Here is a 23,704-nt window from a genome sequence, read left to right on the forward strand (position 1 = left end):
GAGGAAGACATGGCCACCCAATCGCCTTGTCGGTTGTGTGCTGAAGTGTGCTAGCTTATTTGATAGGACTGCTTTTGTATTTTCATATTGTACATTGGTATTTTCTTGTTTAATAGGTTGTAAGTGTCGGGCGTAACTATACGCCCCGTCTCGGATTTTCTTTGTGGTTCTTTCCCGGGAGGTAGGAGGTCGAACCACTCTAGGGTCCTAGATATAAAGGGAGAGACTTGGCAATGTACATACTAATGAATGATAAGTTTATTCTCCACAATCCAATCTCTCTTTACAAATTCAGCAACTGCTTTGACGAGAACCGCTCTCGCGCATAGAACCTACGATTGCCGGGCATCCCGCCACCGGTCGTCTATCTCAATACGCTCTCGTGTATCAATGTCCTGTTAGAGATTATTTATAGTCATAGTATAATAATTGAATATAAATAGAGCAAAATCTTTGAACAACATAGCAGAAGCGATTTTGGAAGAAGGAGACGACTTCCTCGAACTTTTCATGGTGCAGTAGCGCAACTCCAACTCCAATTCCAATGATTTGTTTCCCTCTCTTTCTCTCGTTATATGTTCTCTGTGATATGTGTGATTTGATGAGATCACCACATTTGTATTTATAGACAGAGAGATGACAAATCCTAACAATAAACAATTAATGCCCTTTCCATCAAAGTTGCTATTTAATTAGGACGTTTCTTTTTGACCAAGTAATATCAAAATCAAAATCAAATAATTAATCACAATAATATTATTGATTTGATTTTGTTGATCAACAACATATCAATACTAATTATACGTCCATTTTCATTTCAATTAATATAATACTAATTAATTGATAGTTAATTAATTAGGAAAAAATATGTCTTATATGAAAAATACATGTATTATATGAAAAATTCAATTCTATTTAGGATTCTATCACATGTCACATATATGAGTCATAAAACTTAGGATTCTATCACATGTCACATATGTGAGTCATAAAACTTAGATGTCCCGCAGTGATGACTTAATTCTGCTTCATGCGCACACACACGAAAAATGCATAATTAACTTGTATTCACATGGATTTTTTCTTCTTTCATTATTTGCATTTTGATGATAATGTTTTCAATTGGAAGGTCTTCAATGGATTAGCGAAGGAGTAGAAGGCGTTTTCGAATCGGAATTTGTTCATTGGTGGTTTTGACTACTTGCAAATTACCATATGAAAGAGTTTAACGTGCAATATGAGTTCAAATACACGGATAACGTGATTGAGTTTATATCATGATTGTAAAAAGAATTACCCGAATAGTATGGATGTTTACATGTTTTATAACGTGTACTACACAAAGTCGGTGATGGCCTCGTGGTGGTTGTCTCCATAATTCAGAATCCGTCACATTCATTATTACGGGGTGCCTATCAGATATGATGTACATTTATAGAAATGAGACATGTTCCCACCTTGGATTGATATATTTTCAATGCAAGCAGACAATCCTTTGTGAAGCTGAGAAGCAGACTTGGTGTAATTTCCCTAGCCTCACTCGAATTGAGGGGGCGTGTTAGAGAACCTTGCTAAGATCAAAACAAAGATCAAGCTAAGGTTGCATGCAATGTTGGAGCACAAGTGACGAGATATATCCAAGGCCGGATGTACACAAGCTCACTTTAATGAGAAGTTTGTTACCGAATCAACAACTAAGGCACAAGACCACAAAGGTACATGAGAGATGTAACTTGAAAGGAATGGTGAAGACGAATGGTTCATGATTCTGTTTCGACTAAATCTGCAAGCACGAGATTATCGAGTTGTACATAGATCAGGAATGACTTCTAGATCCTTCCTAGCTATGCTGTAAGTTTGTAATGTAGTATCATTTACAATTAATCAATGAAACAGTCATTTCCACATCTCTTGTTATTTCTAGTATATTGAATGTTTGCTTTCTTCTTCATGGATTCTAACGTTTGTTTTCAAGCTTGAGTTTTATCCTAAAATGCTGATAATTGATTTATTGAAGAAATTGTAGATTTACATTATGCTAAAAGCAATGAAATCGATTCTGGAGTGACCCCTATAATAGTTTTTTGTGATGCTGGAATCTTAAATGCAACCATTGAGGACAAAATTTTCATATTTTAATTTGTCTTATTTCATGGTCCATGATAAAAGTCAAGTGGAATCCATAATTAAAAGCTAAAGACTACATAATGAAGTGGATGTAAAAAGCTAAAGTGGCTTCAAAGTTGAACTACTAAATACAGCTGAATGTTGTGATGTCTGCATTTGAATGTCATTAGTCACCTCCTTTACTATGCATATAACTAACTACTCCATATACCAATCTTCATGTCCTTTTAGTATACATGTATTATTGTTATTTATACGACTATATATATTCAATGATGCACTCAAAATGATACGTGAATTGGGTTCGATTGCTACTAGCTAGCTACTTTTAGTTCCCTTAATTATCCAGACGTTAATTTCAGCCTATATATTGGGTGAAGAATTATTTGCTTTACACTTTATCGAGTTATGAGAATCCTGAGAGCTATGAGAATATGGAATCTTGAAACAGTTTTTTCTTCATTGTGGGTGGAGCCAAATACTGATAGGAACATAATTTTGAATTTGGGTTGAGTCTCTTTATTCATTGCCATTGTGACACTCAAATGTTATGTGGTGAAGAGGGAGAGAGTAGTACATACTCCCTCCGTCCGCCAATTAAAGATATATTTTAACTTGGCACATATTTTAAGAACTTATTTGACTTTACAAAGAATAGTAAAAAAGTAGGTGGAATATGAATTCCATTTTTATATAGGAGTACTAATGTGAGTGGAATGAGTTACCAAAAGTTGAGAAAGGTAAATGTGTTTTTTAATGGCAGACACCCAAAAATAGCAAAATGTGTCAGGTTTTGGAGGTTTTGGAGAATGGAGGGAGTATTCTGCATGGGGATTTGCAGTAGATAATAGTAAAAGTAGATGAAGCAAGGTTTGGTAATTATTTGCATGCTTTGGAACAAAGAAGAAAAGGAACAAAAGGCAGGCCTGTGGAGATGAGATTCCCTTATGAAACATGACATATGCAAGTTGTATAGAGAGAGAGATGGAATAGAATAGAAGCTTTAGTTTTGTCTTTTTATGCTGCATAGCAAGATAGAAAGAGAATGTGTCATTTCTGTAGTGAGGCAAATGGTATGTATTGCTACCTTAACCTGCAACTTATTACACCCTACTTTCTAAAAGCTTTGGATATACCAGACCAAAGTAGCTTAGCACTTAGGAGTATGTCTATCCTTTGGGTCCATTTCATATGCTTACTGCAGCTTATCTTTTCTTAATCATGCACTTTGTATATACCTCTTAAAGCTAAAGGAATTGTTGATTGATTCTGCCAACTTTTACTTCAATTCCTCATCTTTTTCCTTAACTCCATCTTGGGTTTTGAGCATATATATATACTATTATGTATCCTTATAGAAAACTTTATTCTTCTGGTATATATGGACTCAAATTACAAACTTATTTAATTTCATTGATTTACTTTATTGAGAATGTTGATGTTAGTTTTCTCGAATTGGTTGTGTTAACAAGTAACAAAATTGTTCTCTTATAGGATGTATTCGTTGATAAAAAATGGCGAAACAATAGGCAGTGAAAAATGAAAAAGAAATGGGAAAGAGGATGCATTTGCACAAAAACAGAGGGAAAAGAGAGAATCCAAACTTTAAAATTGATGAATGAATAATGAATCTTTTTGGTAAGCGTTGACAATAATGAAGAGTGTGTTGATGATTTAAATGGCTTTTGGTTCACTAACAAATTGGCGGACCACCACTAACACTAAGAGCCCAGCACGGAAACACATAGCAATAGCATCAACTTTTTAACCTTCACGCTTACACCAAGTTCACTATTCCTTACTTACTTTTCTTTCTTTTTTCAACTATGTATCACCTCCTTAAACGTGTTTCCCTCTTCTTTCAAATTCACGTATTAAATGGACTAGTTTTTAGATTTAGTTTTGCACTTATGGTAGTACTATAATTGTTTTATTTCACTTTCTATGTATTCTACTAAAATCCAAATATATTAGCTAAGTGAGTTTCAATCTAATTGCATTAATTTCTACTCCTTTACATTGCAATTCACAGTTTCATGGCAGTAGTATCATTTTTATGTTGGAGTATGCATATAAATAAATGGAATAACGTGTTAAACTATACATACTAGTATAGCATAGCCATAGATTTTGTTTCACATCTAATTCAAATTGTCTAATTGTCTAAATTGTCTAATTGTCTGTAAAGTCATGCACTTTAAATGTTGCATGAAAAGTTATGAACTTTACCGACTGTATAAATTTCCCATCCGACCCGGCCCAATAGATGACTGACACAAACTTATCCTACATGATGCGCCGGAGGTGTGACTTGGAAAAACTCCACTAATTCTGATTGTTTCTCTTCTATCTTTGCAATCTCTGACCCATGGACTTATAACAAACATACAAGTAGCACAAATGAAAACATACAAATCGAATTCAACATACATATCGACATAAACATCTAAATCGAATTTAGCATAAAAATAACATTAATTCCACAATTCGAATTGAACACTAAATTTGTCATTTGCCAAGCCACGCCTCCGGCGCGATAAATTTGTGTCGAAAATCTATCGGGTCGGATGAGAAATTTACATAGACCGGCAAAGTTCATGACGTTTCATGCAACATCTAAAGTTTAAAGGGGAAAATCAAACTATTTTGAAAGTTCATGACTTTACATGTGCCCATTTTTGATAAGAAACGTAACAGCTCAACTTTAAAAACTAAGCAAGAAATTAATCAGTCCCACAACTTGTAAAAGATCCGCAGATAATTTATTATTCTCGGTAACAGATAATCCACATTTAACACACAAAAGAAACCATGCATGATTTGAATTGAAAACACAATCATAAACGAGCTCTCTTGTAGTTTCCCTCCTTTTGGGTTTGTACTACTAAACAAAGGAGACACTTCCTCTCTAGCAATTGCCCCACCCGGAGCAGGTTTCAGTGAACCCGAATCCATGCTGCTTCAACACAGAGTTGTGATCGCGTTCAAACGCCGATACTTTCACCAGCGGCAGCTGCAGCTCCCTCAATCCGCCGCCGCTGCATTGGTCTCCGGTCAGCCCTAGAAAATCCCTGGTCAATCCGTCGCTAGTCTTGTGCATGTCGAGCTGGGCCATGGTGGAGCCCACATTGCCCGTTGCCCCCATCGTGGCCGCCTTCTGGAGGAGCGCGGTGGCCGAGAGAGGAGCCGCCCCGGCCTGGGAGTTTCCGAAGGGAGACGACGATATGATCAAGCTCCGGTTCTCTTGGTAGAGTGGCGATGAGAGATTGATGGGGTTAGGGTTTTGGGAAGGAGGGCCCCACGGGTTGCGGAATGGGAGGAGGTTTTGGGGGCTGAAGAGATATGGTAGGGTGGTGGTACTGAAATTAGGGTTTTGTTGAGGCAAGATTAATGAGTTTGTGGCAGCTGAGAGTCTTGCACTTTCTTCAGCCAATGCATCACAAAATGCCCTGTGGGTAATGAAGCTATCCTTCCTGCACATGAAAGTAAAAGTAGAAAATATGTAAATTACTATGACATGATGATCATTTATTTTGTTTGGGGAAATGGCTAAATGACAAGGTGGAATATTGTGTTTCAATTGTCATCATGATCTTCATATCTTAGCATGCATGCCACCATCTTCACCACCATCATGAGTCCACAATATGGTACATGTACTAGAGAACGCAACAGTATTGTTGTCTTTCTTTTTTGGTATTAATGGAAACCTATAGCCGCTAGCTAAGTTCGGTTATTTTATTCTGGCTTCAAGAAAAGTGAGTGAAGTTAATAAAATGTGAGTGAAGTTAATTAGTGGAACGTGAAACCTACTTACCATTTATAACAAAAGTGAAATAAATTTTTTATTGTGAGACAGACTAAAATGACAAAATGTAACTCTTATTGTAAGACGAGGTAATGTACACAATATAAATAATGAAATTATCAAATTGAGTAGTCATAGATTCTTTAACCCAAAGCGAAATTCATAGGAAATTAACATGTGAATTATGGGGGTGGGAGTAAGAAGACATAAAGTTCTTCAATAATTAGTATGGGGGGGCAATATAGTCTTGTGGGTCACTATAAACTTTCAAAACAAAAGCCAAGAAGAAAATGTAGATGATTTTTTCTGAGCTTGTGAGCCCCAAAGTGTGTGTGTGTGAGAGAGAGAGAGAGATGGATTTGCATGCACAATGAAAAATGAGCAATAAAAAGAAAATCAATTTGCATATACGATGACGAAAGGTGATCTTGAAAATAGAGCTTGATCATGCACACACACATACACACAGTAGGGCGTGAGTGCATGTGCAGCTCGAAAACAACACAACACAACAATTCCATCTTTTTGCAGTTTTTGATGATTATAGCCTCCCAAATTATTACCCCATCTGTCAGTAAATAGTGAGAAATCTTGCAGGGATTCTCCGCCATGATCAACAAAAGTATTCAAGCTTCCATAACTTTCTTTAAGAACCATTCATCATTGTTTCCTAGACTCCTTTTATAGTACTTACAATTAGCAAAAGTTGTGAAAGAAAAGACAGACATTTGCATGAAAATGCAGGTTTCCCACTGTTCCACATTTCACAATTTCTCCCCCAACATAACAATCCATCCATTTATCTGAAAAATAACAAGATTTTATTTCCCCTTTCCTATTTTATTTGACAGACACATGCATTAATTGCACTTATAACTAAAACAACATAAGCCCACTAAAAAAAATTGAATCTTTTTAAAAATTAAATAAAACACGAGATTAATCAAATTGAAATTACCTGGAGAAGAGGGTTCCACAATCACATCGATACTCTCGAGTTCCACAAGTTTTGGAGTGGGCTTTCCAATCGGATTGAACGGCGTAGATCTTGGAGCATTTGTCGCACTTCCACTTCTTCTCGCCGTGTTTCCGGCAGTAGTGCTTCTTGATTCCGGTGAGGTCGCCCAGCGCCCGAGAAGGGTGGTGGTGGAGGCACGACGGCTCCGGGCAGACATAAGCCCTCTTCCGATTCTCCTTGCTGCTCCTCTGCTTCAGCTTCCACGGCAGATTGTGCCCTCTCCGGTGGAGCTGAAGGTTCTGATCCCTCTGAAAACCCTTGTTGCAGATCTCGCACACGAATCGGTTCGCTGTCATCAGGGTTTTCGGAGACAACGCAATCACCTCAGCATCAGGGTCTGCAACACACCACAAAATTAAATTAAAGTGAAGTAAAAAACACAGATACACATGTGGGTGGGTGTGTGTACTACTATTACAACTACCTGGGTTGCCAGGGAGGTTTCTTTTCTTCTTGATTTTCATCTGAGGAGTGGTGATGGCGTTGGAATTCTGGAGCATTGAATTTAGGGTGCCCAAATCAGATTGATGGATTCTTGAAGAATTGGTGCCTTCTTCGCTTGAATTTGGAATCACCATTGGAAACATGATTGTTTTCTTTAGGTGAATTCAGACAAAAAGGAGGAGCAACTGTGTTTGAATTTTGAGAGATGGAGCAAAAATAGAAATAAAAATTGGATCTTTATGAATGAAAAAAACAAGTCTTGTTGTAACAAACCCTCATTAAAGCCCTAGAACTGAATCCAACAGGTGGCGGAAAACAGCCCTGAAATAGCTAAATCCCACCTGGAAAATTAATACATCTGACCAGTAAATACTTATAATCGATGGATTCGCATATGTATTTTCTTGATTTTTCTTGTATATGAAAAGAAACAAAACCAGAAGGAATCTAACTCTGTGGTCTTAAACTATAAGGCTGCTTAGCATTTCTGCTCTTTCTCCTCTCTTAGGAAGCTACAACTACAAGTCTACAATAGAATAGTAATCTTTATAATTGGTGTAGTATTTGGGTGCACAAACAGTGTACAAGAATGCGTGTGTTGATTTGGAGAGGTGAGAAATGGCCAACCTAAGTAGATAAAAATGTCGAGCCTCCAAAAATATAAAACTACAAAAAAAAAAAAAAATCCCAGAAAATAAACGGCTCGAAAAACAAGAAAAGCAAGAATTCTGCAAAGTAAAGTATGTGTGTGTGATAACAAAGAAAAATCAAGAATTGGTGATGAATATTATTGAACCATCAAATATTCTTCTTCTTTTTTTAATTAATTGTCGCTTATGGATTATATGCAATTGTTTTTTGTTTTTCCTAAAATTAGAGGACTGACATGGGTACTTTTTTGTCTCTTCTTTTGCTCCTGTTATAAAACACCCAAACCCCTGAAAGTTTTATTGAAATGGAGGTATATTTGTTAACATAGAAAATTGAGAAGCTTAAAAGGATATAAATGTAATGGAAATGGTGGCAAAGCCAAAAGGCTAAAGCTTAAAGGCTAAAGGCAAAGTGGAAGAGTTGATGTTGATGAGGCTATATCTCTCTTTCTAATATATTCCCACAATTTTATGTAACCCCACGGCTATGGTTGTCATTATTAAATTATCATATTGACTATCATCAGCTCACAATTTTTGATGATATTTTTACACACTCAGAACCATTATATACTTTATATAAGTATAAGGCAATTGGAGACAAAAAGCTCTAGTTATTTCTAAATGTATACTATAATTATTCTTAGTCTGAAAGTTATAATTATTCTGTTTTCCATTCTTTAATCTTGTCGGAAATAAAAATGACTTGGACTCAATTTTTTGTATTACTTCTTTAATTGAACCTATGTAGAATTGCATTTCTTTTACGCTCTCAAATACTTTACATATTATATGAATTGTCAAACTAATGTTATATGAGCACCAAATACGAGTTTAGTTATCTCATTATTTTCTTTTCTTCTTTTATGAATCGTTAATTATTGTTCAGCTGTGTAGCTAGATTTCCGATCTAATGAGGGAATATATATAGACATTTATGAATTAAAAACATAGTAAAAATTCGTAAAATTTATGAGAAACATATGAAATATTTGATTCACATCAAATTCTACATCCAATGTTAAAATTGATCACAAAGAAACATAAATCATCAATCCATTTGAATCTGGACACCGAATGAATCTCTGAATCTTTGGTCCAAAATAATTCAGAAATCTAGAAGCAATATGAATCTACTACAATAAAGAGGTCGCGACATATTATTGAAACAATTTAAAAGTTGGATTTAATTTGCCATAATTTTTTTTATAATTACAACATTATAAATGAATAAATGACTGCATCACCGCCAATTCGAACTTTAGATCTTTATCACAGGCATTACCCACATTACTATTCTATTACTAGAGCCATAAAATTTACACACCCAATTTACATCAAAGTTCAAATTTAATGCAGTAATCTTTGTAAACATTTAACGAGAAAAATTGAACAACATGCTTGAAATTATGTTGGTGGTAATATTGAAATTTTAAAATGTGAAAAGTTTAGGAGTTTCAAACAAACTTTATACGCAGAGACAAAATATTCAATTGAATTGGGGATTTAATTATATGCTTACTTACTTCCTTTTCCATGAAATGTAATTTCTCGTGATGTTTACATGTTTACTGCTTATCTCATCCCTGGATTGCACTACTTAATTTCTCAAAACCGAAGCCCCACTAGAGGGAATTTTGAAGGTCTCTTTTTTCTCAAATATTCTTTTGTAACTTTTTCTTATTCCAAATTTGTATCCAAAAGACATATGATGTATTGCAGAACCCGCCACCCTTTTATCCATTGAAAATCATTACAGTCTTGATAATAATAATTTCATACATATAATCATTATAGGGGCAGAAAGCATGTAAATTAATTAGACTAGACAACTGGTCTTGAAAAACCATTCCATAATAATTCAGGAATACTTTTCCTTAATAGTATGTATACTACTACTAATACTTTATTAAACCATCTATATAGAGTATAAACACATAATTAAATATTAAATGTGTTAACTAGCTAGAACTCAAATTTATTTAAGTATATGGCAACAAACAACATGTGAGCAATGGAAGAATATGACCCAAGACGCATGCTTATCTCGAGATTCTTGAAACTAATTAAAAACTGCTGAGTATCCAATGTAATATAGGATCATGTGTTTATCTTTCATTTGAGATTCAGTTTCTCTTCTTTTTGCTTCTTCCCTTTTCATGAGATAAGATTAGGTTTCTGTATTGCACACATATGTATCCATCTTTTGAAACCCTAAAGAAAATATTGTTGTTCTACGCCATTGACAACTTAACTCTAATTTATCAATTATCACGAACTTTAGTGAATCACTAATTGTTCGATTTTTCAGGAATTGAAAGTGCTAATTTTTTGTAGATTATGTAATGTGTGGTCGACCATAGCTCAAAATCTAATGAGAATGGAGTTAGGATTATGTTTTCGGGACCATCATCATGTATTGATGTGATTTGATGGCGAGATCTTCTAAGTTTCCCCTATGCCATAAGGAGTGATATTTAGGTGCATTGTTCGATCGAATCTCAAAACTTTGATAAGTTTGTCGGTGTCTATCGAGTTTAAGGCACTTCTACATGCTCAAAGAAAGTTTTTTTTATCTACAACAATATGTCATATGAGAATACTGGTAGAAGCGTATATTTTGTCTTACTGAAAGAGAGATTTCCTCGACTTACTTACATTTGTTTTATTATATTTCTTATTGTCATAATATATAAATAAAGTACTATCATCTTTAGGTGGCTTGGTTTTCCCATTTATCTAGCAGATTAAGGATATGTTGTTAGCATTATATTAGTATATGTAAGCTTTGGGTCTAATAATTTATTTAGTTAGGGACGTCCAAGAAAAAATGGCAATAATGTTTGGAAGTGAAAGATGATGATTGATGAGTAGAGAAAAGAGAATATATGATAAGAGGGAAGGAATAAGCAAAATGATAGTCATGAACTGAATGATGCTTTTGTTCACGGGTCTTCTATTCTCAGATTCTTTCATGGCTCATTTAGTCATATAACTCACTCACCCTTTTTTTTTTTTAATTTCTTACTGTATTTGTTTTTTAAAGAATACACTCTGTGATTCTAAAAGTAAATACATGAACAAAATTATCTTCAAATCAATAAAAGTAATTAATTACGCATAAATAAGATGAAATAACAAATATGAATGGCGCGAATAGAGTTCCAGGTTCAGATTCAGCAATATATTATCCTTTTAGTCTGCAGGATATATTAATTATAGTACTAATTACATGTTGTTAATTACTAGTATCAGATTTCTATTCATGATGAGTACTAAACATACGATGATGATATTATTCAATTGATATATTCTAATATTAGTAGGGATTTAAAATACGCCTGTATAGAATAAATATGTAAATTAAATAACAGTTAAAAAGTTGATTAATTATGGAGTAACAATTAATTTCACTTGTATCCAAAAAACTTATACTACTGTATAATTATATGAAAAATTATTGCAACATTTTACTAATATTGACTATTTTGAGCTGTTATATGGACACTTTTTTGCATGTTTAATATTTGTTATATATATTCGTGTACAGAATAATATTTTACTGATATCGACTAATTTTATCTACCAAAATGACATTTTTCCCTTTGAAAATGCCTTAACGACGTGGGCCTACCCTTCTCCAGTATGGGCATACATTAATAAGTATTTGGGCCAACGTGGGCTTACTTTCTCCGTTGTAGCTTGCAAAAGGCCCAATATACCACCCACTCTGAATATATCCCAAATTCTCAAAACTAATCATTTTGCCCCGGAATAGTTGAAAAATTAAATAAAGATATTATCAGCTTAATATGAGCTTTTATTCTCTACTTTTTTTTTAATCAATTCTAAATTTCTTAATTCATTTTAGGATTGTGAAACTAATGCAACTAGTTTATTGGTGAGAGTTGTATCGGGTTGTCTTAATTGGTTTGAAGAAGAAACTAAGATCCCAATTCACTCACATTCTCAATCTTTCTTTTTTTTTATAATCTCTTAGCTTGGTCTAGGTTTTTTGTGAGTTAAGCCATCTATTTTCCTTAGTGGTTTTGGTGAGATTTTTAAGAGCAAGTCTTGAGCAAATACTTTTGGATTTTTTCATAAAAAATCACATCTTTATTATTAATACATGCCACGTACAATTTAAACTGGAATAAAAGCATTGAATATAATTAATTTGTCTAAGTCACAATTCTACCATTGAGATCATAAGATTTGTCGTGGATCTTTGCAATCAACACACAAACAAAATAATTTTCCTTTTTCAATCGGATAAACACACTCTGCAACTGCGACAGATCCAAACTTCTGTTGACAAAAAGTTAAACAAGGTTCATACTTAGCCGGCGAATCCCTACTGCACGACACCTCTGGAAATGGTATAGCAGTGCACATCTTATCAACACTCAATCCATTCACTAAAACAACACAAATAAAATTAAATAAATTATGTGTTTGAACTAAAAATATGAGTTTTATCACATTCATAAAGTATATATATACATCAATGTAACAGAGGTAAGGAAGAATTGCACGAGGAAAAAAACTTGATCGTACACATACATATGAATATCTCATTTATATAATCGATTTATTTTATTTTATGAAAACTTACACTTTGACATCCATAGTTTTCTATCAAGTTACTACAAATTTATATACACATTGTAATAGTGCCTACCTGTAATGATCATGAAAAGGACAACCACAAGTGTGAAATGCTTCTTCTGTAGGTTTTCCATTATTGATGATTTTTAGAAGTTTCTACAAGTAATGTCTCTGTTGTCTGTAATATATATAGACCTGAATTGTGATATATATCTGGATAATTTACTTAATAAGAAATACCATTTAGAATTTATGTGATAAAAGTTGATTTTTCAATTATTGAAAAAATATTTAACAATCTGACAGGTTTGTTATAAATATAATAGGAAGAATTTGCAATCTATACATGGCATTTAAAAATAGGCTTGTTATTACAATAAGTAGATTTTGCAATATATACATGACAATTTCTAATTCGCAATAGATTTTTCTAATGCTATGAGGTGTGATCAATTGCTAACTCATCCTTAATTATTAACTTCAACTAATCTAAGACCATAGAAGTTTGGAGATCTAATGGTCTATAAATTGTCACGTGTAATTTCATTTTTTATTGTTTAATATTGAAAAGATAAGAATAAACCAAATTTAGGATTGAGGAACATTCTGTAAATATAGTGTAAATATGTCAACACGAATACATGAAAACGTAAATACAGTTTCATATTGACCTTATTAATGTATTATACTGACATATTTTGCAAGTTATATTGACGTAATCTGTTACACGAATTATATTGAAATTAAATATTTTATTTATTTTCTACAACAAGCTACTTATATTTATGTAGCATGAATATATGATTTCCTTCGTCCATCATTAAATATTTTATCTATTTTTATTATCTTCAATTAATAAATAAATTTCACATAACTCATCTTACTCAAATATTATATTATTATTACAGAATTAATATACACATTCTCCTAATTTTTTAACCCACTTTGTGAAATAATTTCTTAAACACTTGTTTCTTTGAAGGGACGTGGCTATAATTTCAAGAGTGAACTACATGAAAGGTCTCTAACTTTTGTACTTATAATATCAGTGACCCTAACAAAAAAAAAATAACACCAGAGGAGTCTAACATTAAATATAATCATGAATCATGTTTTTTTAGACCAAAATACCCTCAGGCCCTAAAAGGGCATTTTTGTCACTCCATTATATTGCTGACATGTGAATTCTGCAACATTTCTGTCAGCAACTTCTTATGTAATTTTCTAATAAGTTTTTGTACTTCATACGTAATTAAAATTTTGTCATTATTTACACTTTCTAATTTTTATTCAGTGTATTATTGATTCGGATTTTTTGCATAAATAACTTCACTTTTTCATATTTTTGTTCCTCGATGAATTTCCTACATGATATAAGTACTATATTGTTACCACTAACTAGGAATAGAGGAACATAAGAATTTTTTTTGGTACAAATATTGACAAAACTTTAATCACGTATGAAGTACCAGAACTTATTAGGAAATCACTTAAGAAGCTGCTGACAGAATTGTGATAGAATTCATATGTCAGCGAATTTAGAGATGGTCAAAAATGCCCTTCAAACTATTTGGACATTTTCGTCCGAAAAGTGGCTAAAAAACATGATTCGTGATTATATTTAACGTCAGGTCCTTCTGGTGTTTTTTTTTTAGAGATCACTGGTGTTACAAGTGCAAAAATTAGGGACCTTTCATGCAATTCACTCTAATCTCAAACTATTTCCAATTTCGTATTCTTTTCAAACTTGATAAGATTTGTTCCTTCTACTAAAAGTATATACATGAACAAAATTATCTTCAAATCATTAAAACAAATTAATTACACTACTAATTACATGTTCTAGTTTTAAGATTGCTTCTCATGATCAGTACTAGACATACGATGACGATATTAATTCAATTGATATATTCTAATATGGTTAGGGATTTAAAATACGCCTGTATAGAATAAATATGTAAATTAAATAACAGTTAAAAAGTTGATTAATAAATGGAGTAGCAATTAAATTCACATGTATCCAAAACACTTATATTGTATAATTCTGAAAAATATTGCAACATTTTTACTAATATTGACTATTCTGAGCTGTCATATCTCATACGGACACTTTGTTTTTGCATGTTTGTGTTATTCGTGTACAGAACAAGATTCCCTTAGTCCCATAAATATATGGGCATATCATATAATATGAGAATTAAGATAAAATTAGTAAATTAAGAGTCTAAGAAAGAAGATGAGAAGGATAGTTAATGTAATGTTAGTAGATAGTGAGATCTCCATTATTATTAGTGTTTTAATGATAACTTGATATATATATATATATATATAGGGGCATGTTAGGGTGCCACCACCCCTTAAAATAACACCATACCACTATTTCTAGCCAATCATTTGTACACGTGGACGAATAATAAGCTGCCACGTGGCAAAAAAAAATCTGGAAAAAGACGGGCAGCAATGTGCTGGTCTTTATACAACAATTTTTCTTGAACAGCAATATCCGACACACTATACATCAATCTATAGATTGTTGTGTAGCGTTTGTAATATTGTTGTGTAGCGTTTATAATATTGTTGTATAAGCGGTGTCACAGTGTCATTTTAAGAGGGGTTGTCATTTTAACACAAACCTATATATATATAGGTCCATGATCAATTGAGATTTTTTAGAGTAATTGAGAAATGAGATGCAATATCAACCACTCATTTTTATTAAATGAGTGGTCCAGATTTTGACACACAAAAAATATTTTTAGATTAATTTATTATGAAAGGGCATGGTGGTAATTTTTTTTTATCTAACAACTCTCTTCTCCCTTCCCAAAGCCGGCCCGCAACTCTCTCCACCTCTATCTCTCCGGTCTCCACACGCCCCTGTGTCTCTCTCTAGAGATCAATCCGCCAACGATTCTGTCTGGATTCATTTGTTCTTTGTTTTTCAGATTTTAATTTTTTGAGTTAAAAATGGCGCAGAGGACGGAGAAGGAGGAGACGGAGTTCAAGGTTGTACGGCATGGCTGGAAACTCCTCCGACGCTAATAATCTCTGTCAGAAGTGTTTCAACGCAACCGCAGCGGCATCAAGCTCCGTCGGTGTCGTGGCAAAGCCGTTGAATCACGTTTTGTTGGAGAAATCCTTCGGATCTAGCTCGTTTCTGCCAGAGAGGAGGCTCGCTTCTGCTGCGACGAACCGAGATCTGAAGAGAGAGGCCTCCATAGCTGCGATTCCGATGAAGAGAGAAGTTAATCTTGTACTCCGACGGCGGCGATTTTATCGTGTCCTGATTCAAATTAAACAATGATTTTTTAGTAATTGATGACTGAATCGTGGATCGGAGAAGGTGAAATGTTGAAATTCAAGTACCTGAATCTCGATTAAGATTAATGAGTAGGAGTAGGCAAAGGCTATGGCGCCGAGAGCTTGGAAGCTTCTCCAGATCTTCTGTGTTTCGCCGATTGTTTGGACTCCGACGACTATTCTGATGTTGATTCCGGCCATACTCCCCATCACTTTCCCGGATTCTGATCGGAAAATGAAAATGTTGTTAATTAATTGACTAGTTAGGGTTTCAAATTGGGGGGAAATCGAAAATCAGCTGCAACTTTTTTAATTCTATCATAATCAAAAATCACCTGCAATTAATTGACTAATTCATGTTAACAGGACACATATAATGTCAACCACATATATGCAAAACATTGTTGTTGACATGAATTATATGTAAAACGTTGTCGTTGACATGAAAATGTACAACACACATATAATGTCAACCACATATATGCAAAACATTGTTGTTGACATGAATTATATGTAAAACGTTGTTGTTGACATAAATAATATACGTCGTTGACATGAAAATATTTGTTTTTTACATTAATTATTTGTAAAATGTTATTGTTGACATAATAATTGACATAAATAAAGTTTGTTGTTGACATCGTAGTTGACATAAATAAAGTTTGTTGTTGGCATCGTAGTTGACATAAATAAAGTTTGTTGTTGACATCGTAGTTGACATAAATAACGTTTGTTGTTGACATCGTAGTTGACATAATGTCTCTGTAGTTGACATCGTGCGAAAATGACAATTATACCCCCTAGTTGACATAAATAACGTTTGTTGTTAGTTGTTGACATTTTAATACGAGTTGTTGACATTCGATATTCTCGGTATTGATATGTGAATAGTAAGTGTTATTTGTTAGTTGTTGACATTTTCATACGAGTTGTTGACATTCGATATTCTCGGTATTGATATGTGAATTGTGAGTGTTATTTGTTAGTTGTTGACATTTTAATACGAGTTGTTGCGTATTGATATGTGAATTGTGAGTGTTATTTTTTAGTTGTTGGCATTTTAATAAGTGTTATTTTATTGAATGTTGAAGATTTGAAGAATGTTGAAGAGATTTGAAGATTTGAATGTTGAAGATTTGAAGATTCGAAGATTTGAATGTTGAAGATTTGAAGATTTGAAGATATGAATGTTGAAGATTTGAAGATTTGAATGTTGAAGATTTGAAGATATGAATGTTGAAGATTTGAAGATTTGAATGTTGAAGATTTGAAGACTTTGCAGCTAGAGTTTTAGAGAGATTTTAGAAAATGATTTCAAACACAATTTAATGAAAAGACAATTATACCCCCTTGTTGACATAATATGGTATTTGTTGACCTTTTGTTAATCTTGTGGATTAGTGGCCCATATTGCATCTCATTTCTCAATTTAGCTAAATAATCTCAACCTAACAAGACCCTATATATATATATATATATATATATATATATATATAGGGGAGCATTAAGCTCCTTTTAACCTTTAAGATACTATTTCCTTCTTAATCACTTCCATTAGATTAGAGTAGTGGACGGTCAAGATTAGATTTATGAATTTAATCCCGTATTGCATTATGAGGTTATAATAGTAAAAATGTAATGTCTGGAACACGTTTCAAAACGGAAGGTCCGATAATTAAGCGGGCTTTTCATAGACCTTCCAACTTCTTACTCTCTCTCATTCTATCACGTCAAACCACAATCAAAACAACTTCTCTCCCTTTTCAAACCCATTCAAACCCTAGCCGCCGCCGACAACTAGTCTCTCATTCGATTCTCACTGTGAAAATCGACCGTGGGTGGACGATTGCGAGTCTCAAAGTTCTGATTTTAGTTCGCGGGCGCCGTCGGACAACAATTCATCTCCGATTTTCATAAAGGGTAAGCTTATAAAGTCGCGATTTTTAGTCTGATTTCTTTGAAAAAATGTGGAATTGTGAGCATTAGAAGATGGGTTATGAATATTTGGATGTTTATTGTTGGTTTCTGAATTGTATTTGGTTTGATGTTAGTTTTTTGGGTTGAATTCGTCCTAAATTTGTCGATTTTGCTTTAGGTTTGGGTATAGGTTGTATGTTTGTTGGTTCCGTAAACGAATGAGCTATCGTTCGGTGTAAAATCTAAAATGGTTTCTGTTGTTGTTTTTGTTAGTGTTGGGATGTCGAAAAGAGGTCGCCCATACAAAAGTCAGCCGACGCATACCGAAGGTGAGAATGCTGCGCCATTTTAACACTCTGCAAGTTTCTTGTCTTCCATTTTGGTGCATTATTTAGTTTTTTTTGTGCATTTGTATCATTATTATTAGCATTATAAGTTTATTATATCTCTGTTCAATTGTTGCTTGAAGTGTTGTCCTTTGTTGTCACATTATTATGCACATATGCTAGATTATTTGGTTGGATTTGAACATTATTGATGTATGTGGATTATTTAGTTGATTATTAGGTTGAAATTATGCATTACTCTATGCTCTTTTAACATTATTGTACGGTCTGAAAGTATCTTGTCTTCAATTTTGGTGCATTATTCAGTTTTTTTGTGCATTTGTATCATTATTATTAGCATTATAAGTTTATTATATCTCTGTTCAAGTGTTGCTTGAAGGGTTGTCCTTTGTTGTCACATTATTATGCACATATGCTGGATTATTTGGTTGGATTTGAACTTTATTGATGTATGTGTTCTGTAATATTGATTATTACGTTGAAATTATGCATTATTCTATGCTCTATTATCATTTATTGAAACTATCTTGTCTTTTATTTTGGTGCATCATTAAGTATTTGTTGTGCATTTGTATCATTATTATTTGCATTATAAGTTTATTAAATCTCTGTTCAAGTGTTGCTTGAAGTGTTGTCCTTTGTTGTAACATTATTATGCACATATGCTGGATTATTAGGTTAAAATTAAGCATTATTCTATGCTCTGTTAACATTATCAGATGTGCACGTTAGAAAGTTATTGTGTTGCAGTAATTGATTTGACTACTGTTTTTTTCTCCAGCATCCAAGCTGCTAAGGTTGGCTATTGACGATGCAGTTGATGATGTTATTCCAATAGCAATTGTGCAAAAATTCCGGGAAAGACTTATGGAAGGGAATACGGCCAAGGCTAGTACGTCAGATCAAGAAGCCGACAAGAGGAAACAGAGAGGAAAGAATGTTGACCACTTATATAGTCACAGCACTACAGAATTCCTCAATTGTTTGAAAGGCCTCACTCCACGGCAGAAGGAGGCCGTGCATGACCTTGGTTTCGGCGCTATACTCCACTTCAACGTCAAGGAAATCCCAGGTTACATTGCCTACTGGGTTTTAAAATCCTTTAATCTAGCTAGGTGCCAAATTCCGTTGTGTGGGGGTGGGGCATTGACACTTGATGAGGAGGACGTCCACTTGACCCTAGGTTTTCCTAGAGGCCCCACACCAATCTCAAGGCCCGTCGATAAACAAACTGAGTTCCAGTTCAATGACTACGTTGCGGATAGGTGTGGCAAGAGTCAGTACAAAATGACGGCTGGAGACATTGCCAAACTGATCACGGTGGAGGTGAATGGTGGGCCCGATTTCAAGCGCATGTTTATGTTCATGCTAGAGAATGCAGTGATTGAGACACCAGCCGACGGAAATCTGAAGCCCAAAATTCTACATTTCATCAACGACGTTGATGAGATTAGAAATTTTAATTGGTGTGGGTACGTCTTATCCGTCTTGGAGGCCACGTATCCTACCTGGGACAGAGGTGAAACCGTGTATTTTACGGGACCTATCCACTTTTTGTTGGTAAGTGAAACAATTACTGTATTAGTATATAATGTACATTCATTACTTACACAGAATAACATGCATTATTGATCTGTTTTATGTTTGATCATGTTTCATTATTCAGTTAAAGTATGCATTACTCCTAGTTGATCTAACCTTTTTCCGAACTGTGTTTATTGTCAGTGTGCGTATGTGGATCGCGTGGTTCACATACGGAGGCGTGTCAGCCGTTCCTGGCCAACAATAAAGGGTTGGACAACAGAAACCCTCAAACAACGAGAGGATGCCGAGCGTCACCAGTTTGGTACTGGGAGGTTGGAGGAACGTGTGGATAAAGAAAAGTATTTGATGGATGAGGAAGCTAGGAGGATGGAGGCTGTAAACAGAGGTGATGGTGCAGCACCAAACACGAATAGAGCAAAACGTATTCGAGATAAGTTCATCGCGTCAAGCGTGCTAATGGGCCACGCCATCACGACGTGGGTAGAGGATTTCAAATTGATACCTGTTGAACTGCTGGAGGATCAATGCATCCGCGTAGGGAGTCAGATAGGAAAGAAGTTGTTGGGATTAGAGGAGGAGAGAGAGGTTCACGATGAAGAAATTGTTACACAATTGACTCAAGCAAGGGAAGACGAAGAGGAGTACAGTCCAGAGTGGATTGCAGAGATGGAAAAAATGATGGCGGCCTATGACAAAAAGAAGACGATAACAAGAGGATTCGATAGGCCTTCATTTGTGCTGGAGGGTTTTGACTGTCCTGACCCCTTTACTACACAGTCAACACAGAGGACATAAGGTGTTGGTGGTTCAGGGGTTAAGATTAATGATGATATACCCCAACATGTGCCAGTTGGTGACCATCCTACTGCTGATGACCTGGTAGAGGACATCCAAATGCACGAGCCGATAGGCAATGATACCACTGGTATCATTCACGAAGCTGCTGGTGGTGATGGACTTGAAAATCCACCAATCTCGCACACTGAGGTAGTGTATGTAGAAACTATAGCCGTTAGTGCTTGTAATTATGTACATTATTATAATTTCTGAATAGCTCTCCCATTGTGTGCAGGGTTCTAATCCGATTGCTGAAGATGTTGTTGGAAAAGAGGAGGATTCAAGGGTTAAGACAAAAGCCGAGAAAAAAAACGCACCATCAAAGAATGCAGCCGCTCAGGAGACCCTCAAGGTAAATACGTCTTCAGCAATACTTCAGCAGTGTAATGGTAAATTTACATTATTGACATTTTTTTCTTACATTAAATGTCTGTCTGGCTGCATTATATTGATTATTTGTTAAAGTCATATATTTTTTTAATCAGAAAACCAAAGAGAAAAGCGCTGACGCCCCGGTTACCAAGAGAAAACAACCTATTAGGGAGGGCGCGTCTAAGGGAGGCAAGGGAAAACAGTTGGACATTCAAAAAGTGGTTGGATATCTTAATTAAAGATCTTATTTGATACATTATTATGTTGATGTCATGCATTATTCGGTTGTTTGATTTTTTCCTTGTTAAAGGAACACACTGCAGCACCACTTAAGGGAATCGTGATAACAACACAACCCGTAAAAGGTGTAGCACCCGCTTCTTTTATTATCTTTTCATATATGTTAACGTCGAACTAGAAATCTATCGTTCTCTTGTTTCGTGAAAATAAATGGAACTCGAGCCTTTGATGAACTTAATAGTGTTAATTGCAAAGTAAAAGTTAAAGAAATAATCAAACGAACTAAACCAACTAATGTACGCTGCGGAATAAAAAAAGGAATGCTATTCAAGTGTTCCCGAAAGAAAAGGTCCACATAATGCCCAAAAATTTGTTTCTTTGGAAGTTCATGATGGTCTTACAAAAGGATGAGATGGGATATTAATGTTACAATACTCTTGAATGAACCGAAAGCTCAAGGAAATAAAGTCTAGGGTAGCTTGCACTTGGATTTCTTTTCCCGAGCCCACGCCGCACTACCACCGCGCCATATCCGAACGAGCCGTCGAGCCCGGGATAGCATGGCCCACGTCTCAAAGCAGCAGCAAGGCAGCCAAGCCTTTTCTTTCACCTACAAAATAAGTAAAAAAAAAAAAAACAAGTTTAGTGGCTAGGAAACAAAAGAAAATAAAGGGGGCTATTAATTGAAGAAAAGAACAACATTTCCTTTAGTTATAGAGGACCAAGGATTTGCCATAGAAGGCAAGTCAGCCCTGCAACAACTATTACACATCAGCCATTTATTTCTCACGAGTACCTACTCCATAGACCACCAAAAGAATAGCTAGAAAGGAGCCAAAGAGTCCAGATTCAATCTCTGCCAAAATCCCAACAAACCCCAATTTATAACTAGTACTAGTTACTCATAAAGATGCAAGTTTTGCAGCCATGAAGGAGAGACAAGGAGATCACTAAAAGTGATATTTTCTGCAGCATGACAACAAACGATGCAGCAGCCATTTAAGGCTCAAGAGTACACAATCTGCCTATAAATCCCCCTCCACACCACACACCAACTCCTTTCACCCACACTTCAAATTTTCAGCAAGATAGAGAGTGAAGAGTGGCACATAGCCGAGAATTTCAACAAAGACAGCCACTCCTTCAACCTTTCCAGAGGTAATGCACCTCCACCCCTTTTCTCTCCTTCAAATCAAGTTTCATGTCATCATATAGAAGCTCTATAACTTAGAAGCCTCAATCAACATAAGTAAGATCAGTAAACCCTCCCCCAAACCTCCCTTTTCTTCTTTTTTGTTTTTTTTCTCAAGCATGTGTATATATGATTGTTAGTAGAATCTGCCCAAGTAACACCAATAAATACACAACAAATTAACATCTCCTTCCACCACTAAGCCATCCTTAACAAAAAGACTAATGCTCCAAAAATCACTGAATTCATGAAGTAACAGAAGTAAGTAGACACTCTAATGACTAAGCCAACTGGAGAACTTATCTGGAGGAGGTGAATCTGCCGGACTTCCGGCAGCAAGCTTCGGCTCTCCGATGGACAGCCCCACGCTCCGATCCATCCACTACAACCTAGCAATTGCAAAGCTACAAGTTTAAAACACCAATCTTTAATCTCAAGGGACAAGACCTTAGAAAATAAGAACAAAAGAGGGAAAAATGATAAATAACCTTACCTGACGAAATAACGGCGAGGCGAGAGAGTACAGTGGCGGAGGGCTCTCCGGCCGTCCGGTGATGGGAAGGCCGGGCTGCTGTGAAGGCGACCTCCGGGCAGAAGCAGGGCAGCGTAACCACTGCCCGTGCTATCACAACGGCGGCGGCGACAGACCCCAAAAAGGGAAGAATGCCGGCGGACTCCGCGGTAGTGGCGGACCGAGCAGGAGGAGAAGGAGATCGGTCGTGCATAGCGGCGGTGCGCCGCCGCGCTCGCTGCTGCAGCGGTGGCACGAGCGGGACAGAGAGAGAAAGAAAGAGAGGAAGACGGAGCCGCGGTGGCGACGAGGGAGCACCGGTGGCAGAGAGGCGGCGATTTCGCCGATGGAGGAAGAAAGAGAAAGATAAGGGAACGGAGAGGGGTGGAGCGGCGCCGAGCGACGCCGCAGGCGGCAGCCCTGCTCGTCGGGCGGCCGCGGACGAGGACGAAGCGGCGGCGGACGATGGCGGTTGGCGGCGATACCGCCGAGAGGAAGAAGAGAGAGAAGTTGATTAGGGTTGGTGTTTGGAATTTGGGAAATTTGTGATGGAATGAGGGGGAGAGACCGATGGAATGAGGGAGTTTTGGGCCTCTTTCTTAATTAATGTTTGGGCCACTAACTAAATGGAAGTAAATAGTAGGAAGCTAATTAAATCTTTGGGCCTCTTTAATAATAGGTTGGGCCACCAATTATTTAAAGTATGGACTAAGAATTTATTTAAATCATGGGCCTTTATATGTTATGGATTAATTAACAGTCCGCAATTTAATTCCACGAAGATAAGT

The 23,704-nt window shown here is 35.6% G+C and overlaps 2 protein-coding genes and 1 long non-coding RNA gene across 4 annotated transcripts; 1 reads left to right on the plus strand and 2 right to left on the minus strand.

Annotated features, from left to right (window-relative positions):
- Positions 1-4,867: 4,867 nt before the first annotated feature.
- Positions 4,868-8,067, minus strand: LOC125212516 (protein indeterminate-domain 12-like). Its single transcript, XM_089063705.1, has 4 exons — positions 7,850-8,067; positions 7,378-7,738; positions 6,894-7,290; positions 4,868-5,600 (listed from the first exon to the last, which is right to left on the minus strand). Exons 2-4 carry the CDS (start codon positions 7,538-7,540, stop codon positions 5,036-5,038), a joined length of 1,125 nt encoding a protein of 374 aa, XP_088919831.1. The 5' UTR covers positions 7,541-7,738; positions 7,850-8,067; the 3' UTR covers positions 4,868-5,035.
- A 10,052-nt stretch (positions 8,068-18,119) lies between these two features.
- Positions 18,120-20,559, plus strand: LOC148932681 (uncharacterized). Its single transcript, XM_089065203.1, has 3 exons — positions 18,120-18,201; positions 19,001-19,779; positions 19,945-20,559. The coding sequence occupies exons 1-3, from the start codon at positions 18,120-18,122 to the stop codon at positions 20,557-20,559; spliced, it is 1,476 nt and encodes a 491-aa protein (XP_088921329.1).
- A 963-nt stretch (positions 20,560-21,522) lies between these two features.
- On the minus strand, positions 21,523-23,484 carry LOC148932682 (uncharacterized). 2 transcript variants are annotated; one of them, XR_016135514.1, is made up of 2 exons: positions 22,899-23,484; positions 21,523-22,794 (listed from the first exon to the last, which is right to left on the minus strand). It is a non-coding gene; the product is annotated as an uncharacterized LOC148932682 (long non-coding RNA). The 2 variants fall into 2 exon arrangements; XR_016135515.1 differs by having other exon boundaries at positions 21,523-22,809.
- Positions 23,485-23,704: the final 220 nt, after the last annotated feature.

The sequence above is a fragment of the Salvia hispanica genome, chromosome 2, assembly GCF_029641045.1.
Source record: "Salvia hispanica isolate PSC_SH4W2 chromosome 2, Shi_PSC_v1, whole genome shotgun sequence".
Lineage (NCBI taxonomy): Eukaryota > Viridiplantae > Streptophyta > Magnoliopsida > Lamiales > Lamiaceae > Salvia > Salvia hispanica.